The 13,430-nt window shown below is 39.5% G+C and overlaps 1 protein-coding gene across 1 annotated transcript in view; it reads left to right on the top strand.

Annotated features, from left to right (window-relative positions):
- Nucleotides 1–11,858, top strand: part of PLD5 (phospholipase D family member 5) — a 394,479-nt gene extending 382,621 nt beyond the window's left edge. The window contains exon 10 of the mRNA XM_070474362.1: nt 5,730–11,858. Within this exon, the coding sequence (XP_070330463.1) occupies nt 5,730–5,977 (248 nt within the window). The 3' untranslated portion in view covers nt 5,978–11,858. The remainder of the gene's footprint in view (nt 1–5,729) is intronic.
- The last annotated feature ends 1,572 nt before the right edge of the window (nt 11,859–13,430 follow it).

Genomic DNA, 13,430 nt, shown 5'->3' with positions numbered 1-13,430 from the left:
TTAAACAAGTGACAAAAGCAGACTCAAATATGTTTAGTCCAAAGTGGGAACCTCTGGTTCAATATTGGGAAACAGGAAACACAGGGATGGATTCAGTTTCGGGCACAGTGGGATATAAGAACTCAAATCTGAATATTTTACCTGCAGAGTTTACTTAAAGTAAATTGTTGTATGCACACTCAGCAGTGACATGTGCTTATATCCAAATACTCTTTATAATGAATTAAGTAAGTGTGTTGGAGTCAGACAAATCTCTGATTTCAAGCCCTGACACAAGACAGAAGATTTGATAGAGTCACACAATCTGAGTCTCTGCAAAGCCTCTGTTTCCTTATCTTTAAATAAGGGGGATGATAACACCCACCCTTTGGTGGTGGTATGTGGATTGAATGAGATAATATATGAAAAGCTCCCAACACTGTCACTGCTCTGTCTACCAGATTCTTAACAAAGACTGATTCTTGACTCTCTCCCTTGTTTCCCTGTAATGCATTTTTAAAATAGACTTTGGTTTTTGTTTAAGTTTTAGGTTCACACCAAAATTGTGCAGAAAGCACAGAGATTTCCTATATACCTGCCATCCCTACATGTGCAGTGTCCCCCATTGCCAACATCCCTCACCAGAGTGGTGCATTTGTCACAACTGATGAACTTACATTGACACATCATTATCACCCAGTGTTCATCATTTACATTAGGGTTCTCTCTTTGTGTTGTACATTCTGTGGGTTTCAACAAATTATAAAGACATGTATCTGCCATTATAGTATTGTATAGAGTAGTTTCACTGTAATCCTACGTGCTCCACCTATTCATTTCTACCCCATCCTGGCAACCACTGATTTTTTTTTAACTATCTTCATAGTGTTGTCTTTTTCAAAATATATAGTTGCAATCATGTAGTGTGTCGCCTTTTACGATTGGCTTCTTTCACTTAGTGATATGCATTTAAGGTGCTTCCATGTCATTTCATGGCTTGATAACTCATTTTTTTTTTTACTCCTGGATAATATTCCATCGTATGTTACCTTCTCTGGAGGAGGGCATGGCAACCCACTCCAGTATTCTTGCCTGGAAAATCCCATGGGCAGAGGAGACTGGTGGGCTATAGTCCAGAGGGTCGCAAAGAGTCGGAACATGACTGGGCGATAAACACACATTACCTTCTAGGAGTATTATAATTGTCCATTTTACATTTAGGTATGATCGCATTTTGAGTTACATTTTGTGAAGGGTATAAGATCTGTGTCTAGACGTTTTCTTTACATGTGGCTGCTTCTAACATCATTTGTTGCAAACGCTGTTTTTGCTCTATTGTATTGCCTTTGCTCCTTCATCATGATCGGTTGACTCTATTTATGTGGGTGTGTTTTGGGATTCTTTATTATAATACATTTTTAAATGAGTACATTTTACACATAGCATCTTCAATTCAGTACAGTTTAGTTCAGTCGCTTAGTCGTGTCTGACTCTTTGCGACCCCGTGAACTGCAGCACGCCAGGCCTCCCTGTCCATCACCAACCCCCAGAGTTTACCCAGACTCATGTCCATTGAGTTGGTGATGCCATCCAGCCATCTCATCCTCTGTCGTCCCCTTCTCCTCCTGCCCTCAATCTTTCCCAGCATCAGGGTCTTTTCAAATGAGTCAGCTCTTCGCATCAGGTGGCCAAAGTATTGGAGTTTCAGCTTCAACATCAGTCCTACCAATGAACACCCAGGACTGATCTCCTGCAGGATGGACTGGTTGGATCTCGTTGCAGTCCAAGGGAATCTCAAGAGTCTTCTCCAACACCACATAGCATCTTAGCAAAACTTTAATTCCCTAGAATGAAGCATAGTTCTAATGTAACAATATTTGAAGAGCATAAAGAGGGGAAATTCCTTAATAATTTAAATAATTATCAGCATATTCTGAAAATCTCTTAGAAGTCACTCAGATACCTGCTGAGAATGCTGAATAAAGAAAAATCCACACAAGACCTTGTATGGAATTATAGTTCCATTAAATGCTCTGAAGACTTACAGAAGACTCCCCAGACAGTATCATGTCTCTACTTTAAATTCTCCAGAGTATATCTGAGTCAAGCTTGGCAAAGTTGTTTGAAAGATGGTTTGATTATTTACATATTATATCCTGTGAATTCATTTGCACCCTCACAGGGTATTCCTGAGGGTAGTTCCCCAACTCTCTTGGCATTTGGGGCCTCAATATGCATTCTAGAAGCTGAAATGGCAGTCTCAAAAAGAGCTGGGTAAAACTGCTTCCAAACTGAAAAATTACTGAAGCATGTATGTGATTTTGAGGTTTAACCCAGCCATTAGGAAATGAAAGGTAGGAAAACAGTCACCTAGTGTAGGAATGCCCTGTAGACCTTTAGGGCTGTGATTCCTGAAAACAGACTAATTAAAACTTTTGAGAATCAATAAAGATGCAGAATCTTGGCCCCATCCTTTGTATTAAAGGGAAAAAGCTGAATTTTGCAGAATAAGACTTCAAAGTCTTGTCACTTCTCTCCCATCATCTTTGCCCCCAAAGCATATGCATGTTTTCTTTCAGCCAGTGAGATATGCAAATGAATGGAGCAGAGATCTCAGTGTGGCCTGATGCACCAACCCTGGGAGCTAATGAAGTCTAGGGTGAACAGCACAGTTAGCAAAAAGCAAGTACGCCTTTCAAATCAGAGGTGACGTGAAACGGAAGTTAAGTGTGGGCTGTGGAGTCAGACCTGGCTTTTGAACATCAACTGTGGAATTTTTTCACTTCTACCTTGGACAGATTACTAAACTTTTCTGTGCCTTAATTTACTCATCAATACAGTGAAGTTAATATTGTCACCTCACAGGACTGCAGTGAATATCAAATGAGATAATGTTATGAGATAACAAATTACTCCCCTTGGTCTAAGGCCTGGCACTTAAGTCATAAGATGAGATTTTAGTGTCTTCTCAAGAAGTCCTTGAAAAGTGTGCAGGAATGCTAGAGTCTCGTTTATAGAATGACTAGAAGGTGCCATCTACCAACAGGTTCCAGAATAACTCTCAGCCTAGAGTAGCTACTGATCCTCTGCTTAGAGGTGGAGGCCTATGTTCACTTGGCCCTGAGCATTTGCACAAAATTTATGCCCCTGAGCATGGTCTGAGAGCACATGGTCCAAAACATATCAACAGCAAAAGGAGTCTCTGTGTAGACTCTAACACAGTCTTACAAACCATTCAGCAAGCAGCTTGCTAATTTATAGCAATAAAAAATTATGTCTTTTTGGAGAAGGAAATGGCAACCCACTCCAGTATTCTTGCCTGGAAAATTCCGTGGGCTAGAATCCGTGGGGTCGCAAAGAGTCGGACATGACTGAACGACTTCACTTTCATTTCTATGTCTTTTTAAAAAAAATATTCATTTATTTATTTATTTTTGGCTGTGCTGGGTCTTCATTGCTATGCACGGGCTTTGTGTAGTTGCAGAGAGTGGGGGCTAGCTTCTGGCTGTGGTAAGTGGGCTTCTCATTTTGGTGGCCTCTCTTGTTTTGGAGCATGGGCTCTTGGACATGTGGGCATTGGTAATTACTACAGGGGGACTCAGTAGCTGTAGCCCACAGGCTTAGTTGCCCCATGGCATGTGGGATCTTCCTGGACCAGGGATCAAACCAGTGCCCCTTTCATTGCAAGGCAGATTCTTAACCACTGGACCACTAAGGAAGCCCCCAAAGCTATGTCTATCATGAAGCTATTGACAGCATCATTGTAGTGTTTGTGTGGGGTGGAGTGAAATATTAAGAGAGAGAGAAAGGAGTTCCTTCTCCATACTGATATTTGATTTAGAGGAATAAACTTAAGGAATCAAATGAAGGAAGAAGGAATCACCTTCCAGTATTCCAGGCAGTGCCATGCAGAAAAGGGAGTTGATATGTGAAGGAACTCCAGGGAGGGGAGGGGCCAAAGAATGAGAACTGTAGAGGAACAGATATTGACTCTCTCTCTGGGTGTCCCTTCTCCCAGAAGCTTCTCCCACAGATGACTGCAGGGCCTTAGGTCAAGGACAGCCAGGGACCATGATCTCAGCATCTTTCAACCAATGCTCCTGCAAGATGCCTGAGAAGCCACTGAGGAAACGGAAAGTCAACCTGTGTATTTAAAAGCTTTCAGTTCACTTATGGAACCAGCTCTGAACCAAAGAGGACAGTGGTAATTTATGAAATAACTTTGTCAGTCTTGACATGGCTTAACTTTTATTGGTGAGAATGATGCTTTGTTTATGGTATTGAAGATAGCTTATGGAGTCTAGCAGACCTGGATAGACCACTTAACTATGTGAAGTTGGGCAAATTTATTCACCTCTTTGAGCCTTCAAATTGTGGTACTGGAGAAGACTCTTCAGAGTCCCTTGGACTACAAGGAGATCAAATCAGTTGATGCTAAAGAAAACCAACCCTGAATATTCATTGGAAGGACTGATAGTAAAGCTGAAGTTCTAATACTTTAGCCACCTGATGCGAAGAGCTGACTCACTGAAAAAGACCCTGATGCTGGGAAAGATTGAAGGCAACAGGAGAAGGGGGGCAGCAGAGGATGAGGTGGTTAGACAGCATCATTGACTCAACAGGCATGAATTTGAGCAAAGTCTGGGGGATAGTGAAGGACAGGGAAGCCTGGTGTGCTGCAGTCCATGGAGTCACAAAGAGTTGGACACGACTGAGTTACATTCACTTTCAGCTTCTTTCAAGATTAGTCTGTTGACTTCCTAACCCCAGTACCTCAGAATATGACTTTATTTGGAGACAGGGTCCTTACAGAGAATATCAAGTTAAGGTGAGGTTCATTAGGGGGGCTTCTCATCTAGTTTGACTAGTGTCCTTATGCAAGAGGAAAATTTGGACACAGAGATATGTTCAGAAGGGAGACAATGTAAGGAGACACAGGGAGGAGATGGCCATCTACAAGCCAAGGAGAGAGGCCTGGAACAGACCCTGCTTTCACACCTTCAGAAGGAACCAACCTGCCAACATGTTGACCTTGAACTTTCAGCCTCCAGAACTGTGGACATTCAGCCTCCAGGTCTGTTCTACTTTGTTACAGCAGACCTAGGAAACTAAGGCATCACCTATACCAGCAGTCACTCTGGGGCACCTGCTGTTGCGGCAACCTGCCTGATTCCTGGGCTGAGAAGCCTGATTCTGGGACTGGGAATTGACTCACAGCCCAGGCAAGGAGTGTTTTGTGCGTTTGGTTAAAAACTGGTTCTCCTCTGGCCTCAACTTTTTCTTTGATGTGAAAGCTTCTGAGCATTGTAATTAGCGTCTCTCATTTGTACATATGGATTAGATGTGTCTCTTTGAGACGGTTGTAATTGTTCACAGAATGTTTAAGTGTATTCCTATATATTTTAAATGTTGTTGTATTTAGTGTACCTTGTGAATGTCAATAAGAAATAACATTTACCAAAAAAAGAACATCAAATTTCTGGTTTCGAGTTTCAAGTTGAGCAAAGCTGAAGAAAATGCCAAAATAATATGCAAATATTAATATGCCATATGTAAGCCTTCTTGGATTTTTTTATGAGCTGTCAACACAATTCAGTCTCCCTGTCACTATTCCCGGGTGGGGTTTTTTTTTGTTTGTTTTTTGTTTTTTGTTTTTTGTTTTAATAGAATCTGCTCTCTATTTCTTTAAATGGAGAATATTCCCCAGTGGAATATTAACTCTTCACCCTCATTTCCTTTGTCTTTTGCAGGAAATTTTGACTGGGTGGGGAATGACTTCACCCAGAATGCTGGCACAGGCCTTGTTATCAACCAGGCAGACGTGAGGAACAACACAAGCATCATTAAGCAACTCAAGGATGTGTTTGAGAGGGACTGGTACTCGCCCTATGCCAGAACCTTGCAGCCCACCAAGCAACCCAACTGCTCAAGCCTCTTCAGACTCAGACTCCCGTCAAACAAGACTGCCATGTCCAACGCAAGTGGGAAGGACCCCTAGAGTGTGCAGTCTGAATGAACAAACTTACGGGACATCTTGTATTTCACATTTATATATATATATATATACATATATATATATATGTATATATATATATATACACACACAAAAAAAAGACTTGAGGAGAGAAAAACAATTTAATATGTCTTTTTTAGGGGAAAAAGCACACGCAAAAATATTCTCTGAATGACATGTAATAACTAACAATATCTTAGCCTCGTGTACACTAAACTTAAGACTTTTGTATTTGTTACTTCTGACAGAGAATGTCATTTTGGCTTGGAGGTTAGTTTTTACGTTTGCATACAAATTTTAAGACTTTGATGCCTCTTCCTTTCTAGTTTTAGAACTTTTTCTGCTGACCACCTGGTCCGTTCTTAAGAAGCTTAGCATGAGGTAAGCTCTTTAACACCATTCTGAGAACTGCTGACGTAGAGGAGCATGAGGATTTTGTCCGGGAGAAGGGACTGATCAAGCCAAGTATTTGTCCTTGGAAACCATTTCCAAGACCTCTATGGTCATGTAAGCATGAACAGCTTACATCTCATGCTCATCTTCAACACACTTGAAAAATACCCTTTTTGCCTCCTTCTGCATTTTTTCCAAAACCATGGCTTTTATTTTCTATCATTTTCTCTTCTCACAAAATATTATATAGCAACCCTATATTCACCTAAACATTAGTTCCAAGTATGATTGTATCTTTTGAAAATGTATGACTTGTTCAGAATGAATGCAAAATGTAAAAAGCAGTCTTTAATTTTCACCTTTCAACTGCACTTTTCCCTACCAAATTGATATTTTAAAACCACAGCCAACAATGTATATCCTTTCTCTCAAGCTCAGAAAAATTATGTAGCCACCTGCTAATATCCAGCAAGCTATTCAGTCTGCATTATAAGAATAAAGTAGTTTTTCACATTTTTGTTTAGTTTATGGTGTTTAAAAGTAGATTTTAATTTCTTTATAATCCTTTGCTGTTAAGAGTATGCCAGCAAATATTTATAGAGCTATTTAATATATCTTCTGCTATTTAATATACCAAATGCTTTTCAGAGAAATGCAATTTAAATACTGTGCTTAACATATTTTACTAAGAAACAAAAATATTGGATTATTGTTCTATTATGTCCTTGTGTTGGTGTTTTATACCTATACAATGTGTGCGCTCAGTCGTGTCCAACTCTGTTCAACCCGATGGACTGTAGCCCACCAGGCTCCTCTGTCCATGGAATTTTCCAGGCAAGAATACTGGAGTGGGTTGCCATTTCCTACTGCAGGGGATTTTCCTGATCCAGGAATCGAACCCGTGTCTCTCGCATCTCCTGCATTGGCAGACAGATTCTTTACCACTGTGCCACCTGGGAAGCCCATAACTATATGATATATAACCCTATATTAATGGAGACTTGCACTAGAGATAGGCATGGCCTATTCAGAGCCCAGAGCAGGTGCCCTTCAGGACGTCTAGTCTTAATGTTGCTCCTGACCCTCCCTGGCCTGGGAACAGAGTCCTGCATTTCTTGGTCTTGGGTTTCTATTGATAATGTAGGGACATTAATAATCACCTACCTCGCAAAGATGTTGACACAGTAGAAAATGTTTTTAACTTGTTTTGAAATCAAAAGAACCTATATAAAATTCTCAGCATTATGAAGTATAATGTTTGCTGTATCCTGAAGTAATCAATAACAGGTTCTCCCAGAAAACCCACAAGAGAAAACAAATCACAGCTTCCAGTTACAAATATGGGTGAACACAGCAACGCAAAATCCCTGCTGGAGATCTGGATTGTCATCATTCTGGTGGAATGTTTTGTCAGATCACTTTGGCATAAATAACATCAACATTAAACTAGACTGTGTGCTTGGAATTCTTCTTTAGGACAAGCCTCTGCTTGTGCTTTTAGAGCAAGAAAAAGCAATCTCTCTTTTTTCTTTTATTTCTAGAGGCTTGATTCTAATAGGTCAGAAAGAGTGATGTAGGAACTCACAAATCTTGTCCAGTGGGTTTACTTGGTGGAAAATGTCCATTGTTGGTCATCTAGTGATCACATAACTTCCTTTCTTGTTGCCAAGTGTTGCTCTACTTGATATTTAACCAGGCTGTGAAGAGAGCTGGGAAAGAGATTTATTTTTAAGAATAACATGTTTTAATGAATAACTATGGGATTCTTTTTATTATTATTATTTTTTATTTTTGGTTGCACTGAGTCTTTGTTGCTTCATGTGACTTTTTCTCTAGTTGCAGCAAGCCGGGGCTACTCTTTGTTGTGGTGCACCAGCTTCTCATTGTGGAGCTTCTCTTGTTGTGAGCACAGCCTCTAGACACAGAGGCTTCAGTAGTTTCAGCTTGTGAGCTCGAGAGTGTGGGCTCAGGAGCTGTAGCACAAGGGCTTTAGGCTTTGCCTAAAGCATGTGGAATCTTCCTGGACCAGGGATTGAGCCTGTGTCCCCTGCATTGGCAGGAGGATTCTTATCCACTGTATCACCAGGGAAGTCCCTACTAGGGAATTCTTAATGAAATTCTGCACCAAAAATGGCCAGTCCTTAAAACTCAAAGTATTTACCTTGCATCCATATCCATATAAATAAGAATATGCCTATCCTTGTTTAAGTAGGGAGTTATCCAGTCAGTCATCTCAGTAAAGTAAAGGTAGTTTTAATGATGATTAAAAAGAGAACATGAAAGAAAGTAAGCAGAGTTGACATAGAGACAAACAAACATAACAATTGCACTCCTGGGTGAGGAAAATCAACCTGGGCTGACTTTGGAAAGGACATCTAGAGACTGAAAACCTGGCTGCTTACATGTTCATTCTCAAGTTGTTTCCTGGAGTATTTGTCACAGTCATGGGACAAGCATCAGTTCAGTCGCTGAGTCATGGCATGGACTGCAGCACGCCAGGCCTCCCAGTCCATCGCCAACTCCCAGAGCCCACTCAAACTCACGTCCATTGCGTCGGTGATGCCATTCAACCATCTCATCCTCTGTCATCTGCTTCTCCCGTTTTCAATCTTTCCCAGCATCAGGGTCTTTTCCAATGAGTCAGTTCTTCACAGCAGGTGGCCAAAGTATTGGAGTTTCAGCTTCAGCATCAGTCCTTCCAATGAATATTCACGAATGATTTCCTTTAGGATGGACTGGTTGGATCTCCTTGCAGTCCAAGGGACTCTCAAGAGTCTTCTCCAACACCACAGTTCAAAAGCATCAATTCTTTGGCACTCAGCTTTCTTTACAGTCCAACTCTCACATCCACACATGACTACTGGAAAAACCATAATCTTGACTAGACGGACCTTTGTTGGTAAAGTAATATCTCTGCTTTTTAATATGCTGTCTAGGTTGGTCATAACTTTTCTTCCAAGGAGCAAGTGTCTTTTGATTTCATGACTGCAGTCACCATCTGCAGTGATTTTGGAGCCCCCAAAATAGTATCTCACTGTTTCCATTGTTTCCCAGTCTATTGGCCATGAAATGATGGGACCAGATGCCATGATCTTAGTTTTCTGAATGTTGAGTTTTAAGCCAACTTTTTCACTCCCCTCTTTCACTTTCATCAAGAGGCTCTTTAGTTCTTCACTTTCTGCCATAAGGGGACAAGCATAGGTTTGGTGTAATGGCGCCCCCTCACTGTCACTGTCTTTTGCTTATGATAGGGAAAGTCATTTTTGTCCTTTCCCTCTGAGCCTCATCAAAAAGGTAGCTGCAGGAAATGTGTCCCAGGATTTTCTGCCATGCACCACCAGCAGCATAACCCTACCTGGCCAAGCAGACCTCCTCAAGGTAGTCCACGCAGCAGCAGCCAGACCACAGATTCTGGAAGGCAAAACTGACCCTCAGTGGCAGCCAGGTAAACAGCCCCTGTCCAGAGATTGTCATAAATGGGTTCATATCTCCCGAGAGAAAATTTAACTCTGCAAAACTTTCTTGTTCATTTGAAAGCTTTGTGCACCCCTCTGTAAGTATTCTTCCTCTCTTGTAGACTTTGTGTCTGTGCTAAAACAACTTCCATTTCCCCCCACCAAGAATTATTTCCCAAGAGGAAAAGAAGGCAAAACAAAAACTCTTTAATTCAAGACTATCTAATGGAGATCCATACCAGAAATTATGAGGAGTAGGGCAATTACTAACCTCCATTTTTTTCTCCATAAAGATTCCACGAATTATTTCCTAAGGTGCGATAAAGAAAAACAAACACAATTTGAGACTATATTTTAGGTTTCTGTGCTGCTAGCATTGACCTAATGCCTTATTGATTCTCAAGCATTGATTTTAAACAGTGACTCACTATATAAGAATGCTTCAATTTACTGTGGATCCAGTAGAACTTCTAATGGGTCTTCTTGTTGAAAACTTGCATATGAGTGTCAGTAGGTTCTATGCAGTCTGCTCTCCTCCCAAACCACACAAGTTTGATCACCTCCAAATCAAATCGTTGACACACATTGTCAAATATCAATACTGTGGACCTCCACTGTACTACCACTAGTACATCTAATAATTAAATCACATTTTATCAAACCACTGGAGAGGAAGTGGAACATTCTAGGTTCTATCCATGTTCTGTAAATGCCACACTTTGAGTACCTGAATATGACAGAAGTAAGGCACACTAAAAATGTCCCTGCTGTCTCTAAAGGACTTTGTAAAGAGATGCTTCATGGCTTCCAAAGTCTGTGGAACAGAATAAATCCAACATCTTTAAAAAGTCAAAGCAGACTCAGTAAAAGAAATGAAAGGACTGTGGGAAAGCTTCGTATCTGTGTAGTTCTGGGTACCACTTTTTTCATTTGGACTGTTTGTCTCATTTCTGATTGGATTCTTGGTGAGATGTGTCTGATCATCTTTTTGTTTGATCTTACCCCTTGAAAACTATGGTTTTTTACTGCAGTTACTGGTTTGTTAAAAGTACCTCGCTGAACCTGGGACTGACAGAAGCTCATTTCCCACCAGTCTAAGGCTATTCTCAAGAGACTTTCATTTATTCTGAATTTTATTTGTTTCTAGAAGCTTTTATTGAGATAAATGCCAGGTCGAAAAACCATGAAAAGACTATAGAAATTTCTTGATAAGATCAGACCCAGAGCCATCTGTCTCAGGCATTCTATCCCAGAATCTGCCTTTTTTTTTTTTTAATTTCATATATGTACCACTTACATGAGCTTCTCTGTCCACAAATCATTTTGTTATTTTTAACATTTCAGGAATGTAAAAAGCTACCTTCACTCTCAATAGAACAGTTATTTTCTGTGATGAAAGATATTAATACTTTGCTATTGGTTATTCAAACTCAGTTCCTTACAAATAACCCCTGTATATTGTGGATGAATGTTTGATTCTTTGGTTTTCTGTACTTAATCTCAATGAACTGATGCACTTTATTATAAGCCTTTTGAAGGAGAAATCATTGTAGTGTCCATCTGGCCTAAGGTAGTTTGGATAAATTAATCCAAACAGCATTTTTCCATTCACTGTGATCTTATAGTTTTTCTTTTTACATGTCAGTAACCAAATAACTGTTTATTATTTTTATATTGATTTTAATTAGTGGAAGCTTTATAAAAAGCCTTGAAGTCAACCCTAGTTCACAGGCCACCTTCCCTATTTGAGAGAATCCCCATCATTGGCTGAATTATAAAGATATTGCTTTCTATGGTGACTAGATAGGCATACTTTAGAAGATTCCTGAAGTTATAAAAACCAAATTTTCTCATTTTTGAGCAATTAGCAGTCTTGTACTTACAGAGTTCTAAAAAAGTCACTGATCACTTATGCTTCTTTTTGGCAATTTTATGAAAAGAAATGTGAGGTTTAATAGGCATTGTGCATTTTCTTTTGTTATGTTCAACTACTAAACTTCTAATTCTGCTATAAAAGAGACTTGAATTTTTAATGTTTCTTTATATAAACAGGATAAAGTTGTGCCTGGACATATCTATATCATTAACCTAAAGATTCTAAATAAATTGGTGTTAAAAAGGGCTAAATTTGGGGACATCATTAAAATTCTCAAACCTGTCATATAACCAAATGCTCGATTTTTTCAGTAGTAATAACTATCTGGTTTTTATTCTGTGAGATGAACCATTTATGTTTCTCCTTAACTTGATCTCAGAAACAAAGGTCTCTTATCAGTTCCCAGCTGTACTTTATGTACTGAATGATGTGAACGAAGCTGACTGGTGGCTACAGTCCCACCACTTTGTATATTTGTCCAAGAAGTCATCGTTGTGACAATATGCCTGCTTCTATTTTTTTTTAAGGAGTTTGCTTCCAATAGTTTGCACTGGTTTTGAATAAATAAATGCTCTTTTTAAAAAAAAAAAAAAAAGAAAAGAAAATAAAGAAACCATTGTAGTAATCAGGCTCTACACTCTGGCCCAGTGACAGAAAATGCCTTTGCGGATCGAGTTCAGCTGCCTTCTGTACTTACCTACTGCACTGTGTTCCTTCCAGGCACAAATCCATAATCAGATACACCTGGTGTCTGCTTAACAAACCCATATGGAATCTCGGGTTTAGAGGGTATCTTGAAATCCATCCAAGTCAACACTTCCGAGGTACAGACAAAGGGGCATCTTTTCTGTAGAAATTTTAAAATAACAAAATAGCTAACTAAAGTCATCTAGTTTTTATTATCACTAAGCTCCAGCAATTCTAAACAATGTCAGGACAAGATACTCCTTGAGGAACAAAATGTATTGGTCTAAGCTCTAACCAACTGCCTACAACTAGGGCATACAGATCTCACTGCCCTGATCTTGGTATACTATGAGTGACACTCTTTTCTCAATTTCTGGTAAAGGGTTTAAAAAAAAATTGCCCCCAAGCAGAAACTGTTATTATTCATTTATTGAACAAATATTTAATAACCCTGTGCTACATTCCTATTTCTGTGCTGAGTGGGGCATCTTAAGATGAATAAGAAAAAATAAAAAAATAGTAAAACGTTGTATTTAAAACTTTGAGAATGTTTCTCTTCCTACAATGATGGAGTAGGTAATACTGATCAATCCATTTGCAGAAAACAATTAGAAAAACTGGCAGAATATTTAATACCACATTTATTTGTATGCATAAGAGATATACCAAAGCAAGGAAGAAGTTTGCATGGTCAAGTACTGAGAGAAAACTAAGCCTAGAAGTGAATCAACTTGCACTCAGTTTTCTTTAGATGCATCTGCTGATTCTCCAAGCACAGATGCTGAGCAGAACTTCCAACAGATTCAAATGATTAGAAATCCAGTATTGGATATAAGATCCACTAAGGGAGATGGACCTTTATTACACCCAGGTTTGGAGTTGGGTCTCTGAAGGATAATACACAGGAGTAAGGATGAATCAGAAACAGGGAAGCCCTTCAGAGAGCTTCAAATCATTTTTCACTTGAATTCAAATGATTGAGTTTTATTGCTCCCAGCTTGAAAGTGAAACATGAACGTGTTAATTG

Source organism: Odocoileus virginianus, chromosome 11 (genome assembly GCF_023699985.2).
Source record: "Odocoileus virginianus isolate 20LAN1187 ecotype Illinois chromosome 11, Ovbor_1.2, whole genome shotgun sequence".
NCBI lineage: Eukaryota > Metazoa > Chordata > Mammalia > Artiodactyla > Cervidae > Odocoileus > Odocoileus virginianus.
This window is presented reverse-complemented; position numbering and strand designations above follow the sequence as displayed.